Genomic DNA, 26285 nt, shown 5'->3' with positions numbered 1-26285 from the left:
CTGAATGACCCCTGTGAGCCTTCATTATAAAGAACCACATTTCATTCTTTTAAATGTTTACTAAAAAGAAGTATCAGCAAGAAAAGGAATCAGATCAATGTGGCGTCCACTGGAAAAGCCTCATCTTTAGCTTTTGAGAAGACACTACTGCCCGGGGCTTCAGCCCCACCCCAGACAGGACCTTCTTGCTGCTAAAATGTCCATTTGCAAGAAAGAAGCACCATAACTGAAGACAACCTGACTTCAAGTGGATATAAAGGTGTTTTTTCTAATTTACTGGTTTCCACTCCCAGGCCGTCTGAAAGACATAAAAAAGCCAGTTAAAGGAAGAACCCCTCAAAGCTGTGATCTGGCCACAGTCTACTCCCAGCTTTCACAAGAGGTGGAATTTCTGTAAAGTCCGGATTCTGGGCGATTTTCTGGGCTGCAGTCTGTCCTGTTGAGAGTCCAGGTTCTACCGGATGAGATGAGAGCTAATGCAGAAAGCAGCATTGAAATTTGATTTTGACGTGATTTTGCAAAGCAGTTGGCATTGGTGGTCATCGCATCTCAGCCGCTCTGTCCCCTCTCCCCTTCCAACCTCCAGCCCCATCTTTAAACGTGCTAAGGTGCTATGGCCCATTTGAATCTGAATTGTCTGGTCTGACTGTAACACTGAATAACTCCCAGGGAGTTACGTCATCCATTCCCCCAGCACCCAGCCCGCTCTGAGGTTAAGCCCGAAACCTGGATGTCACCTGGATGCAATATTTTAAATGAAGCAGTACTGACATATCCATTAAAATAAAAAGACTCCATCTTACACCAGAATCATACTATGATTTTAGAGTTTAATTTCACTTGATTCATACAATAATTCTATGCGAAGGCAAGTTGAGTATTACAGTGGATTTAGAACTGAAAAAAAAAGTTTTTGAAGGAAGAAAGGAAAGAAAAACATAATTTCAAGTCCTGCCCTGCCAGCTACTAGCTGCGGGCCACACGGGCCTTTGGGCCAACTGAGCGGCCCCACGGTGGCCTCGCGCACACCGGCTGCGAGCACCTCGGTCACCGGGCGGCTCCCAGACCCAGCAGCCCAACGTCGCCATTCCCCTTCAACAGGAGAGAGTCATGTCTGGAGAGCTCAAGCGAACGCTCAAGGCCGTCAGATCAATAATAGACCCGAGGTTCTGGCCCCGAATCCACCCTCTTCCCACAACAACATGCGCCAGACGCTGGAACAGAAGGCTCAGGCAAAAGGAGTGGGAGACGCAGTTCTAATTCCCTTTCATGCACCAGAACACGCAGTAAGAGTGTAGCCAGGTCAAAATCAATGGGTTCCCCACCAGAAGTGGACGGACTAACCAAAAAAAGCTAAAGATGAGGTGGAGACGGTTTCCATTTGATTGCCATTTCCTCCTTCAAGTGTAACAAATGCGACGGTCAAATCTAACAATCAATCAAGAAACCATAAATATGGTGAAGTGACAGCTCTCCTTTCTCCTCCCACGTGCCAGCCCTGTGTGACTAGGCAACAGCTGGCAGATGCTGGTGTGGCTGGGACTAGACCTTGGCCCCCCTAACATCCTCACTGCTGCGTCTGTTCTGGCAGCGAAGCAGCCCAGCTCAGCAGAGGCTCAGGCAGCATAATCTGCTGTGTCTCCTCTCACTTCATGGGAGAAAAGACTGCAGTCGAAACAGAACAGTGCTGCAGCTGACTGTTTCTCAGTGCCTCCCGTGTGCCCGGCACCGCCCCGAGTGCTCGGTGATACGCACTGTTGTTCTCGGTTGTCCCAGCAACCTGTGACTTGGTCATTACTCTCAGCCCCAGTTTGCAGACGAGGTGCAGGCAGCTCACACACTGCACGAGTGGAGAAGCCGAGCTCCTGCAGTCGGACCTGAGAGTCCATTCTCTTTAATCACCAAAAATGCACCGTTCCAGGGGGTTCTACTGTCTACTTCTGACATGGATGTGCACGTATGTGTATCTATAACAGATAGTGTTTGTGTTGCTTGTAAATAATATGTATAATAATTATAAGATGCCTTAATTCACTTCAAAGTAAGAAATAATTATAGACAATGATGTAAACGTATCATTTTCAGGGTGGCTGAGTCACTGTGGAACGCCGGATACAGGTGATGGGCCAAGAAGAAGGGTTTTTCTGGGCCGAGTGGTGACATTAAATCTCACTGACCCACCCCTCCCCCTCCAGGTGTAGTACGCTCGGGGGACGGAAGAAGGAATTCCAGAGCAACTTAGTCTTAATCATTGTTTTAAAACTTTATGTCTGGGCACCAAAATATGAAATTCACAATTTAAATATTCCACTAGCATGTGTCTTTAGCAATAATGGGGTAAAAAACGCCTGATTTTATTTTCATCTGCCTTATGATCCTTTCTGGCGTCGAACCGTTGCTCTTCACAATATGGTGACATTCTGTTCTCATGGTGTTTGTTGTTCCTTGTGTTCTCCCCGAGGCATCTGTTCTCGGGATGGTTGTCCCAAGGACGGCCGCCCAGGGGGCCCTTGCTTGTCCAGCATCTGTTCTCGGGATGGTTGTCCCAAGGACGGCCGCCCAGGGGGTCCTTGCTTGTCCGGCATCTGTTCTCGGGATGGTTGTCCCAAGGACGGCCGCCCAGGGGGCCCTTGCTTGTCCGGCATCTGTTCTCGGGATGGTTGTCCCAAGGACGGCCGCCCAGGGGGTCCTTGCTTGTCCGGCATCTGTTCTCGGGATGGTTGTCCCAAGGACGGCCGCCCAGGGGGCCCTTGTTTGTCCGGCATCTGTTCTCGGGATGGCTGTCCCAAGGACGGCCGCCCAGGGGGTCCTTGTTTGTCCGGCATCTGTTCTCGGGATGGCTGTCCCAAGGACGGCCTCCCAGGGGGTCCTTGTTTGTCCGGCATCTGTTCTCGGGATGGTTGTCCCAAGGACGGCTGCTGAAGCGATCCTTGTTTCTCAGGGTTCACTGCTGGGTGCTGTGGTGATGACTCTTCTTGTGACTGCTGTCGTGTTGGTGGCCCTCCTTGGTCTTCTATTTCTACTGGGGTTTCTAGCAGTAGGGGTGTGTTTTTTTCCTCTAGAATGCCATTTGGTTCTTTTTCTTGTTTTAAGTGAACAAAATAAAACAAAATCATCAATGAGCACAGTAGCCATCTAAACCAAGGGAAACAAATCATACAATGACAAATACTGCTTCTGTACCAGTGATTCCAAAATGACAGGAATAACGTTAATGAGTCTTCCCCCAGGATAGCACACTTCCAGTGTGCTTTCACACTTTTACTCTCATTTAGAACTACAGTTGCTTAGTTGTTTAAAAATTAAAGAACCACAGGAAAGACTCTTGCTTTTTCTTTGGGTCACTGAGGTAGGGGAAGGCACTTTTTTATTAACATGAGAAAAAAGAATCAATGCAGAAGAACCCAGGGCCACTGTTCTCCAGAAGAGGCACCAACAAAGGAAGAACAACCCATCACGTGCAGGAAGATTATCGGGTACTTATCAGCCCCTCATTGGCCAAACCACACTCACCAATGTCAACGCGACTCCTACCGTGAAAAACGCCACCTGGCGCAGGAAATCAGAGGCTGCACTTGACAACCGAAAACACCACCATTTGAAACAACACATGGAAAGACAGCCTCAGTTAGAGCTTCACAGAGCCTGACAGAAGCCAGGCACCTCAGAACCCAGCTCACTGACATCTTCCCTTCCCCTCAAGCCCACCTTGTCTGCAGGAGTAACCCCAGACCCTGATTCAGAAACCCCAGCTCCAAATTCATCCCCACCTCTCATAGCAATTCTGGGGCCCAGCCTGGTCCATCCAGTCTGCTCCCAGCAATCTGTCCCTCCCTCTGCAGCCGCACGGCCGTGGTCCTGGCCTCCACCATCTTTCAGACAGAACGTGTGCCCGCACATGACGCTCTGCCTTCCCCTGCCCCCCGCCGTCAGAGTGACATTTTACAATATCAGATTGGTCACATCATTTCCCTGCTTTAACATGACCTACGGGGTAAAGACCAAAACCCTCAGGAAGACACACAGGGCATGGCAGTGATGGCCGCAGACCCAGACTACACCCCTTTCCCTAGCACAGAGCTGCCACGGACGGTTCCCGGCCAGCTGCATTCCGGGGGGCCAAATGCCTCCTTCTGACCAAGAGATCGTGAGACGTGGAGTCCTCCTCGGGGCTGAGGTGGTGACTATGACCTCCCGTCTCTCCTTTCCTCCTGCAGTGACTGTGAAGGCCGTGTGTGGGAGATGGCAGCGTCACGAAGCATCACCACTAGGAAGGGAGACACCCAGGAGAGCCTCCCCCCTCAGCAGGCTTGGCATTTATTGTGCAAAGTCACTGAGACTTGGGGTTGACACCTTCACTGCATCTTGGCCCAGCCGACTCTCACTGACACAACGTACCTTCAGACCTGAGCCTTGGCTGTACCTTCATCTTCCTCTCACACTGCTCCCTGACACCGTCTTTTTGTCCCAACTGCACCAAACCAGATGCACACCCTCGATGCAGCACCACATCTCTGTGCATTTGTGGATGCTGACCCCCTACCCCACATCCCCTTCTGGACGCTGCCTGCCTGGCAAACTCCCACTGCTCCCTCACAATTCACTCCAACAACCCTCTCCTGGGCGACACCTTCTGTAATTCCCTCAGCCTCTCTCCTGACCCTGCCAGACTGCCTGCCATTCTCTCTCGGGGAAGTTTCCAGGGCATCCAATACCAGCCTCTATCTGCTCATGCATCTGTGCGGCAGCCCAGGGCAGACAGGCTTCCTGAGAGCGGCTCAGCTGATGCCGACTCACACGTGTTCTCTCAACATCCAGGCGGACTCAGCTCACAGCCAGCAGCTCCACAATGTTTTGTTTTGTTGTTAAAGAAAAGGTCCAGTGGCATGTGACTTCTGGCCCCTCACCTGCTCTCCAAATGACCTTGGGCAAATCACCTTCCCTTTCTGGGTTTCAGTTATTTCTGCCTTGAAAGTCAGGCAAGGATGGTCTTTAGAAATGTAAGATTGTGGTGATAAGGGCTTGAACGCACACAGTGAACCGTGAAAACTGACAAGACAGTCGTCCTTGGTGTCTGCAGGGATCTGGCTCCAGGACCCCCACGGGTACCAAACCCGCAGTGCTCAAGTCGCTTATGCCGAACGGCATGGGGTCTGCATGTAGCCTGCGCACATCCTCCGGAACGCTCTGGATCACCTCTAGATCACTGAGAACACCTAATACGATGCAAATGCTATAAACACAGTGGTACACACAGCTAAATACTATGTTAATAGTCACCTGTACGTGCCATAGGAAAGTTTTGCTTTTTGGAACTTTCTGGAATTTTTTTCCAAATATTTCTGACCCACAGTTGGTTGAATCCACGGATGCAGAGGGCAAACTGTACACATGTTGTGACACTTAGCACATCACATAAAACTAAAGACCAAAAGACGGGGAGGGGGATTACGGAAGAAAAACTAGAAACTGCCACAAGGTAAGATGTGATTATGTGAAAACGAAGGGCCGAGGCAGCGGGAGCCACGGGGAGCCGACGCTGCCCTGCAAGCCCCCAGGAAGACCCGGGGCTGCTCGCGGCTCACACTCGAGCCCAGCCTCCTACAGGCCCGTCCTGCGTGCGGGCCGACTTCTGCGTACGGCCGGTCTCCCCGCCAGGCCGGGAGCAACCTGCGGGCAGGGTCCGTGTCGTACTCATCTTGGCATGCGGAAGGCACTCAGAAATGTCTCATAAATGAAAGAAAGGGAATTCAAAATAAACGGACCAGCAGTCCCCAGCCCCACACATAAAGCACTCCTGCAGACACGCAGAACTAGAACGTGCAGAACTAAAGGTGGCATTGAGGTATGAAGTGTGTTTACACGAATAATGTGTTACTCTACTGTTTAACATGAAACTACACTGCTATAAAATGACACATGCGCTATATTGATGTGTGATAAAATGCATTTCGAAAATCCCTGCATTTTAAATGAAATTGCCGATGAGATATTTCCGGCATTGCATAGGCATTCCATATTGTTTTCTTTCAGAATGGAGCCCATAATCGAACAGGTCCCTAAATGTGCCTGAAAATTTGTCACTCCAGCGCACCTCAGAATTTCCATGTTTGTCTGAAACCTGCACTTCTCAGTACAAGTTTCAGGAGTTCTTTTCGCTTCCCTCCTTTTTTTTTTTTTTTTTTTTTTTTACAAAATGTTATAAAGATACATGCAGTAAAATCTTAAAATAATTGCACAATTGAACAAAGTCTGCCGGGACAGAACCGCTGGCTGACAATGTCACCGTGCGCTGAGTAAAAACCTTCATTTGTCAACCCACCTAAAAACAGTGCCCTACGAAAGAAGGTTCGGAGAGGTCAGCGCCCAGCTAGGAAAGAGTAAGCTGTGGTTCAAAGCCAGACAAGCCACGAGGACAGCTGCCTCCAGACGGAAGTTCCAGGGGTCGCCTGGTGGGGGCGCTACGGGCATCTCCCAGGTAACTCACTGTGACCCCGTGAGCACAGACAGGCCCGTCCCCGTCTCACACGTGCCCGTAAATGATCACCAACAGCCGCTCTCTTACCAGGAAACGGAACCACTTTCTTATTCTTGCCGAGGTTCTTGTGAGATGCTGAAAAAAGAAAGAAAGAAAAATCCAGGTGTTAATAAACCAACCCAGGCGTTCGCATACCGTGAGATTTTGGTGCAAGGTCTCTGGCTAAAGGAATCGCCGGCGTGCGGCACGCTGCCTGGTTCAGAGAGCACCTGGGCCCCGTCCAGCCAGAGCGCGACCGCGCGTCACTACGCAGGAAGCTGTGCTAACGCCGCGCCCGGCTGTAGTTTCTGAGATTACAGGGCAGCTGGCAGAATTGTCATCTTCTGGTTTTTCTCCCCCTAAGGAAAAAAGCATGTTTCAGTTAAGGTTCTTTTGTTCAACTCCTTCCTCGTGCAGGTTCACAGGGGGACGGCAGGGACACGGGGCGGCAGCCCCTTTCCTCCTGCAGGGCTGAGCAGGTAACAGGGTCTCTCTGGTTAGACCAGCAAACTGTAAAGCGTAGGCAGGTGCTGGACGAATGCCACGCACACCGAGAACACGCGGTTCCCTTTACACAGCTGCTGCTCGTCGGAAACCTCAATAGCAAAGAGCCGTGAAAACAGAATATTCAGTCTCCGATGAAAAATACTCAAACTAGAAATGTGTCGCTTACGTCAACACTTGCAAAGTAAAACACACCAGTGCCCGCAAGGGCAACGTGGATCAATGCAATAAAACTTCCACAGGTCCACCCCGAACGTCTTCGCTGACAATCCTGCTTTGATTGCAGGAATTTTAAAGTTCACAGGCGTCTCTGCCAACTCACCAACATAGCACAAACACATCTGTTCTGTCAGAGATACAACCTCCGAAACGCACATGCGTGTCAAGTTCCCGCTGACATAATTAACACAGAAATGTTCTTGTTAATAAGCACTTCAGTTCAGCTGAACCCAGGAGCCACAGAGCTAGACTGGAGCTGCTCTGAAGACCTGCCAGTTTGGCGGGTGAGATGGGGAAGGCAGGCAAGAGGAGCTGGGGCTGCTGACTGTCCCGGGAGGAAAGAAACCAACCCCAGAAGCTGCCGGGAGAGGTGATCGGAGAAATGACACTGCCAACAGCAGCGGCCAGGGCACCTGGAGGGTGGAGCAGAGGAGAAAACAGAGAAGAATGAAGGGTTTCGGGAGAAGGCTGGTTCTGATGGCAATGGTGGGAGGTCAGAGGCCACCGAGAATCACAGCAGCCGGAGGAGGCCAGGAAAACCACTGCCTGTGTCCACAAAGAACGCCCCCTGCGCGCCTGTGATGGTGTAATGTGACTGCCGCAGGCAGCACGTGCTTTAAAGCCTCGTCTTCCTTTGCACTGATTTTTGTGACTTCCAGAACCTACGGCGGCTGCTCGTTATGAATTAAGACGTCAGGCTAAGATTTGTGAAAATGAAGCCAATGTTTTGGTTTAAGGTGTAATTACTTTGTGAAAAGCTAGAAACCCCAAGTTAGACAGTGTTTAGTTTTTTTATTTGGTAACTATCACACAGGCATCTGATTGCACTGTGGGCTGGCATGTTTTTAAATAAATCAGCAAAGATATTTACCAAGTCCTTTTAGGGGATTACAAATTAGATCAAAAAGTGGTTTGAATTGAGATCTCTTATAGTGGCTTGAAAGTCCCAACCGGGGTCCTGGAATAACAGACTGAGCTAATGAGCGCTTCTGCAACCAGGATAGTTTTTTTGTTGTTGTTCTTCAGAAAATCCTAATTTCCTGTATTCAGATGTGTGCTCATAACAGAAAATGCCCGGAAAGTGTCTGATGTCTCCACTCCCCCTCCTCCCATGTCTTGGATTATAACTCCCATCCAGCTTCATGGTCATCTTTCTTCAGGGACACTCTATTGTTAACGCTGCAAATGACTTCAATGCTGTCAGATCCAAGAGTCAATGAATCAGAAACACTGAACTTGATTGAGTCCTATTATTGTCCAAATACTACTTTTTTGGAAGACTTAGAGCCTTTTTTTTAAGTGGAAAGGTCCTTAAAAGATTGGTCAATAAACTGTATTCCCAGTGTGTTCCCTGGCAACCAGGTGGTCCTCAGAGATGTCTCTGGAGGCCAGGGGGAGAATGCCAGGAAGAAGCAAGGGGAAGGCTGAATTTCTGGATTTCAACCCACCCGTGTCCTCTTCGATTAAACAATCCCTTTTCTCTCTACTCTGTAGATTGGAGTCCATCATAAGATTCCACTTGGGGGAAAAATGTCCCAGTGCTTCTTTTAACTTCTTATTTTAAAATAATTTTAGGTTTACAGGAGCATCGCGAAGACTGTCCAGAGAGTTCCAGTACACTCTTCACCCAGATTCCCCAGAGGGTAACATCTTGCAGAACAGTGGCACCCTGACAAAAACCAGCACTCACGTCCGGACAACGCTGTTCAATTACGGGCTTTATTTGGGTTTTGCCAGTTTTTCCACCAATGTCCTTTTTCTGGTTCTGAATCCAGTTCAAGACAGCAGCTCGCATCTAGTTATAGGATCTCCTCGTCTCCCCCAAACGTGACAGTTTCTCAGTCCTTCCTTATTTCTCAGGACCTGACACAGGAGCTCCTTGGGCATTCTGCAGGGGGTCCCGCGCTGTGTGGGCGGCGGAGGTTTCCTCACGCTCGGACCCAAGTTATGGATTCGCGGACACCACCAGGGAGTGGGGTGCCCTCCTCCCTGCACCACCCAGCAGGTGCAGTGCATCAACAGTCCTTTATCACTGGTGATGTCAGCCTCCATCACTCGGGTAGGCGGCGCCTGTCACATTTCTCTACAACAACGTTTTCTGATGTTTTCTTTCAAAGACTAAAAACCAGCGACCCTAGGCTTACCTTTTATTTTGCACATGAGAAAAGTAAGACCCAGAAAAGGCTTCAAGTAAGTCATGTTCACGGGCACACTGAGCAGTAGCGTCAGCGGGACGAGAACTCCACCAGGAGGAGGCTGTCGAGGAGACAGGGAGACCAGCGACCGCGTCTTCAAGGCCTTCTCCTGCTTTAAAGGTCAGTCATGTTATAAGCTACTTGTTCTTCTTTTATTCATGTTGGTGAAAACATACGTCTCATTTGAAGGAAATGGAAACTGATTAGGTTGTAGGTATGATTCCTGTAAAATCTGCCAAGAAATGCAACAGAAGTACATGGTGAGAGCAGGTAAGAGGGCCTTCTTGGACCCTTCAGTGTTGGCAAATGTTTCAACCCAAATGCCTGTTTGGCACAAAGTAACAGTACAATGTCACCTAGAGGTCCAGTCAAAGTCAGGTGAGCAGAGATGGCAGGAAAGGAAAGCAGGACCCTGATGACACTGCAGCTCACGCAGAGAACCTGCCCCTGCCCCCGAGCCAAGGACGCAGATGCCTCTGCACGACAGGCCAAGACAGACGCGGAGGACTCGGGAGACCCAGAGAGCACAGTGAAGAACGAAGGGTCACCGCCCATGAGTCCGTGGCGTGAGAGCTCTCGGCACACTTCAGATCACGTTTCCCGCTCAGCATCACCGGGCACGTGCTGCTGATTCCACAGACGGTGGAGGCACGTTCGGAGGGGTTAAGTGACTTGCTCCCGACTCCACAGACAAGGGGTGGGGCTGGTAGGTGAGCCCAGAACCCACCTCTGCCACACTTCACACCGCACGGATGGCTGAGTTAGATGATTAAGGTTCATTTTAACGCTCAGTTCCTCCTTTTTGCTTCTCCTTTTCAATTCTAAAATATTTTTTGAAAACAACTGCAAAATAATGGCATATTAGCATCTTCCTTGCAATTTTACTTAATCCGATGACGGCTTCTCCAGGACGGTGTTGGAGGAGGGCCATCTACAAGCAGGAGGAACCAGACACACCCTGTGTGTGGCCACCAGGGAGGCAGAGGGGATGGTGCCTTCAATCCCCAAAGAGAGGAGCGGCCACAGAGATCCAGCTTGCTTCATCGTCGCTAAGAAATAACTGTTATAAACCTCAAACGGCCATCAGTCAGGCCAAGATTATTCACCCCAGGAGAGTGCAGAGGAGCTTCCGACAGATCAGATCCTACACAGGGAGTGGGTTCGCTCTGCCGGCACGAGAAGGCGGGAGAGAGTTGAGGGTCCCACACACAGCTTGTGTTTCCGTGGTCGGGGAAGTGTCCGAGGAGAAGGAGCACGTGGAGCCTTTTCTCTAGAATTATTTGGATCTTGTTCTGTCTGAAGGCAAAGACTCTGGATTCAAACCTCAAACAGCCCCCTGCAGACTGAAGTCACTGCTCCCACAGCCCGCGTGGCCACGGGCTCGCGTCCGCCCACCGCTGCCATGTCGCACTCCCGGGCCCTCTGCCCAGACTCGGCACCGGTGGCAGCTAGGCGGGGCGGACCCGCCGCACACACTCGTCGGTCTAGAAGAGACCCTGGGAAGGGGTGGACCACACGCGGATTTCACAAACCCAGCCCGACTCAGTGCCCGCAGGGACCGACGCAGCCCTGGTGTGGCCGGCGCCACGTGTCCCCTGGGCACGCGCTCAGCGCCTAACCCGCTGTCCCCGTGGCAAAGCCAAGCGTCACTTCACACCTAAGTACAGGAGCGCGGAGCGTCACCAAGGGGACTCGTCAAAACATGAGCCTCTCAAATAACAACACTTGTAACTCACAACATGGGAAGAAATGCCACCCGGCTGGGTCACCGCCTCCCCCGTGTCTGGGAAGCTTCCAGATGCGCTGCCGGGTGTGCGGGCACCCACAGCACCAGGCCGGGGCGCGCGCCACCAGGCCAGCCGCAGCCATCGGTTTTCTTTCACTGTTCCTCGTCCTCGGGTAAAACAAGACGCTCACTCGGTGGAGTAACTTTCTGCAGGGTTAACATCCTTAACTGCAGACCAGCCTTGCTCTCCCAAGCCCCCTGGCGTTACCGTTAGAGCGTCTGATTTTAGACTTCAGTTACTAATTTCCCCACGCCTGCTTACGAACGGTCGGCTTCTGCAAAGAAAACGTGACTTCCGTTTACAAGGGAAGCTGAGACATGCTTAATTTCCCAGGGCGCTGTGAACAACTGGCAAGCCTCTCTCCTGGAGCAGAGGCTAATCTACTGTCCACCTGATGGGAAGAGAAAAGGGGGGGGCCCTCCCTCGGGGTGGGGGCGTTCCGAGGGCCGAGACCCTGAATCCCAGAGAGTCACCATTCCGCTCAGGGCCCGGCTGGAAACCGCACGGACAGCAGGGAGGTGAGCAGGACAGCGGCCTGGCTCAGGCGCGTGAGTCTGCCTACTCTACCCCGTGACAGAAAACGAGAATTAAAGAGCAAACCCCAACGATTTTGTTAGACAGGCTGTTACCACAAGTCAGAGAGGCTCTCAAAACAGGCGGCGCCCGGGAAAAGCATGTGAAGCCCTGGCGTGCTTTTTTTTTTTTTTTTTTTTAACTTATTCTTTGTTTTTCAACAGGCAGGTGGGGATGGGGGGATGCAAATGGAATTAAGAAAACAGTTTTGGGGTTTTTTTTATTTGGGGTTTTTTTTTAGCCACAATGTGCTTTGAACCAAAAACATGTTGATGTAAAAGGCAAGGCAGACCCTGGTCTGCACCCTCCACCCCAGACAGGGCCCCTCTGCCTCCTGGGCCCTGACCAGCATCACCCGCCAGCAGCTCTCTGAACGGCAATCCATGACAGATCACCCCTGAGCCAGGCTGGTGTATGATTGTTGGGAAAAAATGTTTAAAAAAATCATTTTTACTGATTCCTAAATTGCCAGATTGTCTAAAACCACAGCAAAAAGGAAAAAAAAAGAAGACGTCAAATGAGGGCTTCAAGCAGAGGGAGAACCTGGCCAGGCCACACCGCGCGGTCCTCATGCTCACAGAGCACAGAGAAACCAAACGCCCAAGAGACCCGCTTGCGCCTACACTGCAAAAACAATTTTTAAACCAGGCCACCTGGGCACTGGGCAGTGAGGGACTGTTTCTGTGACTTTGCCCCTGGAACTGTGAACACTCAGAAGCAAAGAAAAGCAGGTGGAAAAATCACAGTGGAAAAAAAAATGATTTTCTTTCCTGATTCTTTTGTCCCTTCTCTTTGAATAGCCCTCCACGTCCCAAATCCCCAAAACAAACAAAAATAACTGCAACAGAACACAGCCAAAAACTATTCCCAGGGAGGGAGAAAGAGAGTATTACCGCCTGGAATTAAACTTCAGGGACGTAAAACTGCCTCATTCTCTTAGAAAAATGAAACTAGCAAACTCAACACAAAACATAAGATACTGCAATGCTTCAGAAACAGTGGCTGCAACTGGTAGGAACTCCGGGATTTCTAAGCACCTGATCCTATAAAGGTGGGGAGGGTGGGTGGCCATGAACAGCCATGAGTATTTGGGAGGAAAGGTAACATTTTTTAAGCAAGATGTGAAATGGGCTCATTCGCTTCTCCCAAATAAATCTGTGTTGGGTCATAATTGCTGGCGGCCTCGGGCTGCCGGACCCCAACAGGTCTGTGTGATGGGCTTGCGTGGAACACTGCTCAGAGAGCTTGGAGGCTGTGACTGAACCCCAGCGCTACCTGGTGGAGCCCAGAGGTGTCCTGGCCGCTCGGAAACAACCCAGAGGGGCCCTAACGTCACTCACCGCTCCTCACCGGGCGCTCGGTGCTGGTGTTACAGACAGACCCCCCAGCAAGCCCACACTTACAGGGCCTGGGCCACGGCTGAGCTGACCCCCACTCAGCACCCGGCACCCGGCACCCGGCACCCGGCACCCGGCACCCGGCACAGCGGCCCCGCTGGCAAGAGGGGAGAGAGGGAGGGAAGTGGGCTGGCTTGAGTTTCGGCTGTTTCCTCCATCACCTCTGCCACCAAGGACAATGCGGGTCATCATTCTGTCTCCTCTCTAAAATGAGGACATCACCTGGCAAGGTGGTTAAAAAGAAGATAAAAATCAGAAGGAAGTGTCCATCTGTGGAATGCACACGTATTTTTAAATGGTTGTTACGGCAGATGGTTCAATAGACGTTCTGTACACTTAAGGCTCAGTAAAAGCCAGCAGCATTGAATGGGGTTTTTTTAAGTCCTTGGGACCTTGACTGCAGGGAAAGGGCCCAGGAGAGGCTGAAGGGAAGGTGGGTCAGACTCTGCCCACAGAGATTTCTCTCCGGGTGACCTGTCACCAGAAGAGCATCCTTCTATTAAAAACCAAAGGACAGAAAAGGAAAGAGAAGCAGGGGGTCAGACCATGTCCTGAATTGAAAGGACACGTGCGGCCGACTTACTCGTGATGCCTGACAGGTCCCTCTCTGGCCCCTGGGTGGTGATCTGGGGCCCAAGTGGACGTCTGCCTCCCTGTGGTGCAGACACCACCTTCACGTTTTAACACCTGGGGGATCCAGTTTCTAAATATCTTTTCTTGAAAACAAAACAAAAAAAAAGTCTCTGACCATCTGGCTGGCATTTGTGAATGATGATTTTTTCTCTTAAGTTACCGAAAAGAGTAGAAAATCAAAAGGTAGACATTCCCCAAAATTCAACAGAAATTCTATTTCCCCGACATTCAATGGAAACTGTCATGGAACGATTTTGATTGTGGGGACACTGACAATCCTAATGAAATGTTAAAGCTGAAACCTGAAATGTCGTAACATGGGGTCGGCCTGGGTGAGCCTGTCTTCCTCAATTAGCCTTCCCTCCCTGTCCACAGATGAGAAACGGTCTGAAAGGTCACTTCCCACAAAGGACTCTCTACCGTCCTGCAGCCTGAAACCCCTGAGAGCCACCCCTCCTCTGGCCCTGCCTTGCTGGTCCCCAGACGCCGCCCCAACCCGGCTCCACAGTGGCCCTGCGTCCCGGCGCCACGTCAGACGCCCGTGCTCCCCGGCTCCACAGAAGGCCTTCAAGCTGTTCCTTCAGATCTCTCTTCTCTTCAAGGCTCCCCTCAGGGCTAGTTTAATCTAATTTTACCCACGTACAAATGTTAAGAGAGTCAGCTACGGAGACGTGAGAGCTGACCACCTGCCCTTGGGACTTGGGAGTCGGGCCTCGTCCACCTCCTTCGGTGCTGGTGGGGACCCCATCCACCTCCCCAGGGACGAACACCCCTCCTCTCCTTGCTTCAGGGGGAACAACCTCAGGGCCTCACACAGAGTCCCCAGAAGGAGGGAGGGACGAAGCCACACAGAGTTAGAGAACCCTCACTACTGGTTAATCTCACAGGACACTCCTCTCTCATAGGACTGTAACCACCACACTTCGAAGAAAAAATCAGGGCTGCAGGTGTTTTGTCTGGGGACGGAATTACATCCAAAGGGCACACACGTCATTGCCTGAGATCTAAGCCTGGGTTCGAGGCTGTGGAATGAACCTGGAGGGCGTCCATCCCTGCCCACGGATACAACACCTTCGGGCCTCAGAAGACACACCCTGGGAGGAGTTTCTGCTCCAACACTGCAAGCTCAGTAGTGCAGGAAATCACTCTGCGACCTTGGGAAGGAGGCCCACCCTCCCTGTGCCTCAGCCTCCTCACCTGCGAAACACCCAGCTTACGTAACACACACACAAATGGCTAACACGTCCGTTGTTCACAGTTCATTTATGATTATAAATAAATAGTTATGAAAAATTTAGAGAAGGAATTCACAGTTTGTGGTATTATTACCAGGCGTTTTGTTGGGAGGCAGGAAGTCAGACCTTTTCTCTATCACGTGTCCTATGCATATTTTAACTGTATTTCAGAAGAGAAATTTGACCAGCTGTTTATAACAGGGTCTTACAAGCATCCTCACCCAAGGCTCAGTTATTACAGAATATATATACATTTCTATTTCCTCCACATCTACACCACATACCTTTTTTCTTTGTGTTGTGTCTTAAGGGTAACTTTTTCTTAAAAGACATTCGGGAATTGTCTTCCTGAAACAGAAACCATCAGTGTTAGCAGCTGACACTTTTTTCTCAGAATATATGAACAAGAGTCCTCAGGACTGGAACGGTCCGCTACAGCTGAACCCTGGGGACTGCGTTTGCAACAAAGATGAGGCCACTGGAGATTTCAATGCACTCGACAACGAGGTGCCACAGCCGCCCGCGCTGCAGGGCCACCCAGCTCTCCACGATCCAGTGAGGGCCAGCCTTGCCCTGGCCTGGCCTGCGAGTCCAGACCAAGAAGAGGGAAGCCCATGGGTCACCGTGGACCAGGCAAGGTCCCCTTGTCTGGCTTCAGGGCCCAGCCCCCGCCTCTTGGTCTCTTAACCCAGGGCAGTTCAGAGGCCACGCTGGAGACCAGGACTTACGGACCCAGGTCATACTGATGCCCCCCTCCGTGGGTCACTCCAAGTTTTCCCGCAGCATCTTGTCCTCTCAAACGTTTCCCACGTCAAAAATGACCCAGCTTCCCCTTGGAATGTAAAAAACAGTAAAGAGAATGATTCCCATGCTAACAAGAAAGAGCCAGATAATCTACCCAATTAGAACCTTGAACGCATCCGAGAGCTGGGATCACAGGGCAACCAGCTAGGCTGGAAGCTAAGGACAGACAGACTCCGCCGAGGAGACGCAGGGCTGAGCGCTCGCTTCCCCGGGGCGGGGCGCGGGAGGAGGAGACCGCCAACCAAACGTAAGGGGATTTCAGCCGAAAGCTGCGGTGAGTGTAGGTGTGCGTGAGAGCACGCAGCCGAGGCTCCTCGGATGGACGGCCGATTCCACAGCAGAGACAGTACAGGACGAGCCTGGAGAAGCTTGTAGTAATGGAAACAAAGGCAGTTCTTAAAATAACAAAACATGTCAGAGGCATACAGGAGCCAAGCTGAAGGAAACCAACGGCCAAAGCAGCAGCATTGGAGCAACAGAAGAAATAACTTAACACTGGGTTACAGCCCCGCGTAGAAAATAAATCTACATGAGTCCACGATGATATGGGTAAATGCAATACTAGATTATAACCCGAAGTAGGAAATACGCATGCAGGAGTCCATAATAAATAAATAAGTGGTTGAAGAAATAAGTAAACTGGAGGTAAGAATCAAATATGCCTTACAGGAGAATTCTAAAGAACAGATTACAGCGATCAAGCCCCCTTCTATGGCGGTGATGGCTCATTCGCACCCCGCCTCCCTCTGGAGACTTACCTTGGTGACTTGCTCTCCACCAGCAGAGTAAGGAAAGCGATAAAGAGAAAGGCTACAGTGGAGAATCCTCATAAACAATACATTAAACAGTAACGAAGGTCAACACTTATTAGGGATGTCCTGCGGATCTCCCCTGGTATCACGGGACAAGAAGAACCCTCCACCTCTGTGCTGTTCTTTCCAAAGCCCCATAGCTCCAGTCTGATCATGAGAAAAGCACCACTGGGGGACATTCTGTGAGGTCTGCATCACCCTGAAACCAAAACCAAAGACACTACAAGTGAAGAAGAACTGCAGATAATCCTCTTGGAAACAGGCACAAGGCTCCTCCTCAAAATGTTAACACACTGACTCCACCTGTAGATAAAGACACTGCACGATGCACAGGGGGGTCATCCCGGGAAGTCAAATCTAGTCCAACATTTGAAAATCAATCAACTCAACATCACATCTCAACTGACTAAAAAAGAAAACCACATGTTTTTCTCAATAGATGCAGAAAAATCATTTGACAAAATTCAGCTTCCATTTATGGTAAACCTCTCAGCAAACTAGGAATACAAAGCAGCTTTCTGAATCTGATAAATGTCATCTATACAAAATACATACAAATAAAAACATACATTGAGGTATATTACATACACATGAACATAAACATATACAAACACACACAGCTAACCTCACACTTAGTAGCAAAAGCCTGAATATCTCCCCTTAAGATCAGGAGGATGTCAAGCAGGTCTGCTCTCTCCACTCCATCATACTGGAGGCTGCAGCCAGTGCAATATGGCAAGAATAAGAAATAAAGGCATACGGATAGGAAAAAGAGAAATAATCCAGTCTAGGGTCACCAACAACGTGATTGTCTCAGTAGAAAATCCCAAAGGATCTGCAAAAATCTACTAGACCTAATGAGTTTACCAAGCTCTCAGGATTTAAGTCAACATATAAAAGTCAATTGTTTTTCTACATATTTAATAACAAACAGTTGGAATTTAAAATTTTAAGTTCCATGTACAATAGCTCCAAAAACAAAATACTTAACACATAAATCTAACATAGTATGTGCAAGATTGTGTGCTGAATGCTAAAAACCATTGATTAAAAAGTCACAGACCTAAATAAATGGAGAGCTAGATTATGTTCATGGTAGACGATATAGAATACTGTCAACATGTAGATTCTCCCTCATCTACTGATCAATACGATCCCAATCAACTGCACCAGGACTGCTGCAGAAATTGACAAGCAGAGTCCAATATTTACTTGAAAAGGGAAAAAGATCTAGAATGGCCCCAAACAAGGTTGCAAATGAAGACTGAAAGTGGAGGTCTCACATGACCTGAGTTCAAAACCACAGTAATCAAGGAAGCTCAGGATTGGTGGAAGGAAAGCACATCGATCAACAGAAGAGAAGACTGAGTCCGGAAACAGCCCCCTTACTTGTGTAACCTAAAAAAAAAAAAAAGAAAAAAAGACAAATGAACTTATTTACAAACCAGAAACAGACTCACAGACATAGAAAACAAACTTATGGTTACCGAGAGCGAAGAGGGTGGGAAGGGATAAACTGGGAGTTCGAGATTTACAGATACTAACTACTACATATAAAATAAATAAACAACAAGTTCATATTGTATAGCACAGGGAACTACATTCAACATCTTATAGTAATTTATGGTGAAAAAGAATATGAAAATGAATATACGTATGTTCATGTAAGACTGAAGCATTATGCAGTACACCAGAAATGGACATGACATTGTAAACTGACTACACTTCAATAAAAATATATTTTTTTAAAAAAAAACAGAAACAGCCCAGCACAAATCTGGTCAGTTGGTTATGGAAAATGTGCAAAGAAATGAAATGCAGAAAGGACAGTCTTTTCAACAAATGGTGCAGGAAGAGTTAGACCTCCATATGAAAAAGCAAAAAATGAGCCTCATTCCACACACTGAGCTACATACAAAAATCCACTCAAAATGCATCCTGGACATAAATGTCAGCCATAAAACCACCAAGTTTCTAGAATGAAACATCAGGGAAAATCTTTGAGACTTTGGGTCATGCACAGAGTTCCCAGCTATGACATGAAAAGCACAATTTGTAAAAGAAAAATTGGTAAATTGGCCTTCATCAAAATTAAAACTTCTGCGTGTCCAAATACAATGTTAAGAGAATGAAAAGAAGTGCCACGTACTGGGGGAAAAAAATTTGCGAAACACATACCTGAAAACTCATTTGTATCTAGAAGACGTAAAGAACTCACTCTTGATACTCAATGAAAAGACAGCAAACAAGCCAACAACAAAAACACAGGCAGGAAGTGTGACTAGACCCGTCCCCAGAGAAGACACGTGGGTGGCAAACAAGCACGTGGAAAGATGTCATCGCCGCTGGCCGCTAGGGGACTGCAGAAGAAAGCCACAGATGAGGTACAGCTTCAAAACAGGCAGAACTGGGTTTTAGCTGACCAGACAGACTGCAGGCGAAGCTGCAGACCCTGAAACGCTCGTGCATCACGTGGGACTGCGCAGCTGTCCTGCTGCTTAGGGAACGTCTGCCAGCTTCTACAAAGTTAAACAAGCATTTACCACGTTTCCAAACAACTCCACTCCGAGATATTTACCTAATCTGTACATGAATGCTCACAGCAGTTTTACTCAGATTTTTCCAAAACCTGGACATAACCCAAATGCCCTTCAACAGTTGAGCGGATAAACAGGCGGTGGACAGCCGTGCAATGGAATACTACGCAGCATTAAAAAAGGATGGCGGGTCGGTACACACAAGAGGGAGGGAATCCCACACGGATCACAGCAAGTAAGAGAAGGCAGACTCAGAAAAGCACACACTGCACAGTCCCGTTGTACGACACTCTGGGGAAGGCAAAGCCTTCAGACAGAAAACAGGCCTATGGTTGCCAAGGCCGGGGGGTCGGTGAGGGGGGACAACCGCAGAGGGATGCAAGGGACCAGGGGAATGCACGCTCCACACTTGACTGCGCTGGTGGTTCCCTGACTGTCCGTGTTCCCCGAACTCCGGGAGCTCGCCAGTGAAAAGGTGAGTTTTCCCGTATGTGAATTACACCCCAATTTTTAGAAAAGAGGTGAAACACTGACTGAAGAAGGGAAGAGTGCTGTGAAGTGGAGGGTCGGGTCGTTCTTCCTGCCGAAAGAGTTATAATGCCAAAGAAACATTACAATGACTAGAAACAGCTCTGCAGGCACTGGAAAGCACCAAAGGCAGCCAGGCCGTGACACGGACCTGCTGTTTGCAGGCTGCTGTGGTCTCGGACTCTGTCCCTCTCAGGCCTGAGGGAACCCCTCACCCACCACAGCCTTTCGGCTCAAATCGGCCGATGACGGCTCAGAGCAGGTGAGCATCTGAAAGTTTAAGGGGACGTCTTGGAAGTGAGGAAGGCGCAGAAGCGCTGAGACCCAAAGCCCGGCCTGCCCTCGCTCCCCGCGACCTGTGCGCCCGCACACATTTGCCAAAACCCGCCCAGCCCCAGGGCAGGGAGTCACTCCTCGGCAGCGCTGCTGAAGACAAGCCAGCTGTGGAAGGAAACCGCGCAGGACAAGACACTCGGGAGCCAGCCCACCCACAGCCTCAGGCTCTGGGAAGCCGAGCGTGTGAGAAGCCAGCCCCCCGCTTTCTTTACAGGGTAAGGAGCAGCAGACCCCGGGTTCACAGGGGCACTGGAGCAACACCCCTCCTCCGAGCCGCACCAGGCCTGAAACGTCACTTACCCAGGGAAGAGCTGGAAGCACAAAAACAAAAACATTAAAAAAGTGCCCGGAGTCCACGTGGTGAAATTTACACCCTGTCGCCGGGAAAGCCTTCGGGGTCTCGCCCGGAGCCCCGAGCACAGTTCCGGAAAGCCGCGCTCCGCGGGCCTCCCTGCCCCGAGCAGAAGCTGCGGGTCGGGGAGGAACGAGGGAAGCCGCTAGGAGCAGGCAGAAAGCAACGGGGGGCAGGGAGAACACACAAACCAGACGGGAGACCCCAAACAGCGCAGCAGGCAGGCGCCGCCCTGCACAGGGCCCGAGGCCCACGGACCTCAGTCATCTCTGAAGACACTGAGCAACTCAGCAGAGATTCGCCCGCCACGCGCAAGACGCCGGTGGGCGCGCCAGGAGCCGGGTTTTGAAAAATGAAGAAAGCGTGGCTTATCCGGAGAGGCACCTATATATGGAAAATCACTTTACAAAGCTCATCATTGCTTAAAAATGAGAGCTAAATGGGTATTGCTGTGTTTGCATTTTATCAAACTGCTCTCAAGGCCGTTCGGCTTGGCGCACGGCCTCACTGACAGAGTGTGGTAAGCAACCTGTAGGTCCTTATCACCACCTCAACGATTAAACACGAAAAATCTACCTGCCAAAGCCCATCCTTTAGAGTGCCATAAAATACTTCCTAAGACATTTCACAGGAGCGCTGGGCTGAAAACACAGGCATGAGATACAATATTCTGTCTTTGCCGTTTTCCAGGGGTCAACTGGCCACTGATACGAGGCAGCGCTAAGAAAGCGTCTCCTTGGCTCCATTACCTCTAAAGAAACAGATTCTCAAAAATGCCCAACTCCATCCCAAAGAATGGGGAAAATAAAGAGGAGGCATCGTGCCTTCCTTCATATGCCTTCTCACTGATGCTCTGGTACCTTCTCCACGAGGGATCTGACTCATCTGAGCCGATACCCAGAAAAACGGGGCTCGACCCTGCTCCCAGCACACACACTGCCCCTCCAGGGCTCATCCTGGATTCCTCTGATCCTGTTTATGCCATTCCTGGGCTAACCCACCCGTAACTTTCACCCTCTCATCCCAAATGCCTTTGGAGAATAAGCAGAAAGAATAAAAGGTGTGATCAGCCTGCACAAGAGGCCTTGAGGTTGGGGTCGGGACGGAACACTCCGGGGAAGGTATTTGGGGCTGTCTTTGATTTTCAGTTACCCACGTTATTGAGAAGGGAAAAAAAAAAAATATGTGAACTCTGTACATATCAGTGCATGAATTTATCTCTAGTTTATATTCCCAACTTTTAAAAAATGATCTAGCCTTGCCAAAACAGACCTAGAAAGGAAGAGTCACTGATATTTCAGGAGAAGGTAGACTCGCCCTCAATCTACATTGCAAGGCTCTGAGACCAAAATGAGGGCAAAAGGGAGAATCCTCACTATGGAGACTTCCTCGGTTATAAGCACACTGTAAGCACAGCCCGGGCAGACGGAATTTGAAATCACCTTAAGACCATTTTTTTAAATGTCCGTTATAACAATGAATCTCTTTCTTATATTGAATGCATTCAAAATAGCATTCTCTTCCTTTCTAAAGGATAAAGGAAGTAAGATATTTTGACCAAAATGCCTACTTTTGCTATCAAAATTATTTACTGGGAAAATGATAGGATTTCAGCTAATATTGATACTGCAATCATTATGACTTCTTGGAAAAATCAAGTGCAAGCCTGTAAGACAATGTTTCCAAAAATAGATCTGCTCCGCTGAGTCCTTCCCTCATGGATTCACGGTCATTCTTAGAGTCTTTAAAACTCAGAAACGAGAACAACAAAAGCAGGAGATAAAACAAGGGGCCACACGTGGAGCAGAACAGGGAGCAGTCCTTGGGCAAAGGGAGGCAGCCGTCAGTGGAGTCAAAAGAAAGAATTCAGGGAGATGGAGCTCTTTTCTGAAAACGGAGGGAACTTCGGTTGCAGAGACTGAAAACAAAAGGGATTTCATACTGTTTTTGTTTTTAAACAATTCAGGACTCTGAGGTTTTTCCTCTCCCTTCCATTAAAACATCCGAAAAAGAGAGATTTCGACCCTTGTTTCAATGGCTACTCCCTAAAACGTCAAACATTAGCCAATCCCCAGTTACCCCGTGAGCACCTCTGGGAGCCCAGGCTCCGCCGTCCCGGCTCCAGGCTGCCAGGGGGGTGTGAGGTCTTTATCCTCAACGAATCTGCTGTGACCCTAGTGGCCGACTCACACACATGAAACGCACACGAAATGAGACGGCGCGGAACTACACGTACAACTGTTAACACAGAGTGTGTTTTGCAGGATTTCAGGAACTACCGAAGTTCGGAGTGGACAAGGTTGGTTTCACAAGACTTGGTAGGGACGGTAAGTTTTGAACAGAGCAGTGACAGTTAATGGGGCGTAAACAGAGTCAGGAGGACAGTGTGAGGCCAGGAGTTGACTAAGGGCGAGGCAGCAAGAGGGAGACACGAGGAAGGGCGCTGGGAGGAACTCAGGACTGAGCAGCTGGAAGCAGCGGGGAGCAGAGGGAGGAGGAGCAGGCACCACTCTGCCACCTCAGGGCGACAGGAAGCGCCGTCCACGGAGAGCAGGATGCACTCGGGGCTCGGGGTGCGTCTTCCCGGAGAGGGAGCAGGGCATCCACACCGAGACGCGGGCGCTCAGACGTCTCGGGGCTCTCCACGCTACGGGAGGTCCGGAAGAACCGAAGCCAGGAGAGACTCCAGCCCGGGCCAGGGTCGCGGGGCAGCGACGGGCCCAGAGTGGGAGGAGGAGGTATTTTGGAAAACACGGTTATTTTTTTTTTATGAAAAATATGCTATTTATATGAGTTATTGTGGCTATTTTTAAATAAATAAATAAATGGTTTCAAATTTCCCAGTTTCCATTCCTAGCACAGTAACTACCCATAGCTATAACCCACGCAAACAAAAGCCCTTTGTGGCCTCAGTTACATTTAAGTGTATAAAGGGGTCCTGAGAATAACAAGCTTGAGAGCCATCGCTCTAAAGTGTTCATCAGAATCTGACAGAACACCCCTGAACTCGCCCGGCACGTCACAAACACAGGCGCCCGCGCGTTAGTTCTAACGCTGGCACCCTCAGCCTCTCACCACTTCGTGCATCAAGCCTCCAAGACCCGAAATGAACTCAGCCACAGCTTCCAAGCTCACCATTTGCAAGGATGCTTTCTGAACTAGAATTAGGAGAAAGAATCCACTCTATAGATAGCTTTTATTATTTTAATTTGTTTAATATGATTTTTTTTTTACTTTTATTTGCTTATTTTTATATCTAGCAAGCAAGAACAGAAACTCTGCGTTAAAAATACTGTCCTAACCCCCTTCCCACACGGAGCCTCCCCTTCCGCCTGCCTGCAGCCTTCCCGCCGGGCGCAGGAGCGTGGCCATTGCTTAATCGGATGACAAGTCTGCATCTCATTGCATCTTTCTGTGTCTCAACTTTGCAGTCTTTTTTTTTGTAACTGAAAAATAATTTTTATTTTTTCCTCAAAATGGTAATTATTTCCATGACGTCAGGATTTTCCTTACAAATTTTTTAATACAGAATAACCCATCTCACTTAAAAATAAAAACACAAAATTAATAAAGACTACTACCCCAAAAGTACAAAATATTCTGTCAAACAATTTAGACAGCAAGTTACAAAATATCAAATTGACATGCATCCAGTAGGTAAACAAACTTTGCACTTAATAATTGACTTTGCACCTAATAATCACTGCACTCTTAAAATTACCTCTATTCTACCTGCCTCTTTTTTTTGTGGACATGTTTTAATTTTTCTTGGGTAAATACCTACATATAAAATAGACGGGCAGTATGGTAACTTGATGTTTAACTTTTTAAGAGACTGCCAAACTTTTCCATTTTTTTAAGTTTTTTTTAACTGAAATACAGCTGATGCACTGTAAATGAGTTACAGGTCTACGGTACAGTGATTTATCATTTTTAAAGTATACACTCCATTTACAGGTGTTATAAAATATTGGCTCTATTCCCCATCGAACTTTGCAGTCTTTTACCTGAATAGATAACAAACGTGGAGTATACCCCCACTGGATATTTGGAATTGGTTAGAAATATTTCTAATGTGACACGGAAATTACTAAACATTACAATATTGAAAGAAGCCAAGGGATGTTTCCATTTCCTCCTCAGTCATATGGCAGTACTGGAAGAGACTCCTTCCGAGGGGTGCTTCTGGCTCAGGATTTTACGATCCCACAGACCCGGGGGGGTACTCCACGGACAGCCGGCCAGGGCAGGGGCCGGCCAGGGCAGGGGCCTAACGCTGCGGGTCTAACGCAGGCTTATTATCAGTCGTAGACGCGTGGACTTTGTGATGCAGGCTTGGACTGCGGTGACAGAGGATGTTGCACCGGCTTCTGATACAGAGGACGGAATCGGAGGACGTCTGGGAGCACTTCGCTGCACCCAAACACACGTGCAGTTTGCTAAAATTCGCACAAGCCTGTGCCTACGATATTTACCAATTTGTGAGACGCACTGCTGAATGCGTTTCACTGCAGTGTGAATGTGGTTTCTGATACATAACAACTTCGGCAAGGCCTGTCTCCTCCTGCTCATTCTATTTCCAAGCAGAAACGCGAGTTTTACTTATAGAACTATTTTTTGCGCTGCCATGGATTCCCCTTCTTCAAATATCAAAGCAGACCGACCCTAAAGATGGGGAAATAAAGAAACACGCCGTGACCTGAGTCGGTATCACGCAGCCCGCGGACGGCCTCTCCGCACAGCCTCAACAGCAGGCCCGGCTCTGAGCCGCAGGGACCCTGCCATTTCTCGTCTTGGCGCTCCCTTGGGCAAAAGCTGCCGGGCTCACAGGAGACACGCGGAATCAGGTAAAAAGGTCCTGCACAATCTCATTTGTCAACTCAAAGTGCCCGTGGACTTTCCAGCCCCTTTCATTTTCATGTTTCTGATTTCCTTTCCTCTGAACTACTCAGGGGAAAATACATATTTTTGCTCCAAAATGTGGCTATCAGTTTCAGGTAGCTAAGTAATAAATAAACCTAAAAGGACCTTTCCAGAATGCGGTGCAGGCAGCCAATAAAGGTTTCTCATGCAGCTTTCCCAGACAGGAGAATTTCAAATGTTACTTTTTGTTTCCAAAAATTATATTTACGGTCCTGGCTACATTACACAGACCTAAACCCTGGGTTCTTTGTACCCGACAAGAACACTACGGACCGACCATAGAGATTCTCATGATTTAAAATAATTCATATGTTTTATAAGTTATAGACAGCATCTCTTTAACATAATGTGGAAAACCAAGCAAATATGAATAAAACGCTTTCCTTTTGTTACTGCAATGGTCCTTATATTAGTTGCTCATATTCTAATAAAACCCTCCACCCGAGGCCAACAGAAGTGCGATCAGACGACCACACACGGAGAACAGAAGCGGATGGTGCCCCCCCATCCAGGCCAGACTCACAGCCGGGGGGACACACGCTGGTCTGAGCAGCATAATTACTCCTTTCTTGGCGCCTGTTCCTGCTACTTTGGCATAACCCCCCCCCCCCCCGCCCCCGTGGAGGCACTCCTGCTGACGCTTCTAACTAAGAGTTTGGTCAAAGCAAAATCCCAGGGCTGTTCTTGCCTGTGTCCTGGGGACGCCCCAGTGAGAGCCTCGTTCATCTGCTTAAAATTGATTTTCTATAACAGATAATCCTGTGGACAACTGGTGAATGAGAAAAACAGACTGATGGATGGATGGCCGGACACAGGCTGGTGTGGAGCATGCACCTGCCTGAGCAACCGGCTCCACGTCCCCTCCCCTCCCTTCCACAAAGTCAAGGTCAAGGAATAAACTGAGCCCATCAGAGAGACAGAGAGGGCCCAATC

The 26285-nt window shown here is 49.1% G+C and overlaps 1 protein-coding gene across 1 annotated transcript in view; it reads right to left on the bottom strand.

The window, feature by feature from the left end:
* Nucleotides 1-2001: 2001 nt before the first annotated feature.
* DCDC2C (doublecortin domain containing 2C) overlaps nt 2002-26285 on the bottom strand; it is an 80323-nt gene continuing 56039 nt past the window's right edge. The window contains 2 exon segments of the mRNA XM_032496962.1: nt 2002-3082; nt 6566-6613. Of these exon segments, the coding sequence (XP_032352853.1) occupies nt 6586-6613 (28 nt within the window). The 3' untranslated portion in view covers nt 2002-3082; nt 6566-6585.

The sequence above is a fragment of the Camelus ferus genome, chromosome 15 (assembly GCF_009834535.1).
Source record: "Camelus ferus isolate YT-003-E chromosome 15, BCGSAC_Cfer_1.0, whole genome shotgun sequence".
In the NCBI taxonomy this organism is placed as follows: domain Eukaryota; kingdom Metazoa; phylum Chordata; class Mammalia; order Artiodactyla; family Camelidae; genus Camelus; species Camelus ferus.
Note: the sequence above shows the minus strand (reverse complement) of the source record. Positions and strands in the feature narration are given on the sequence as shown.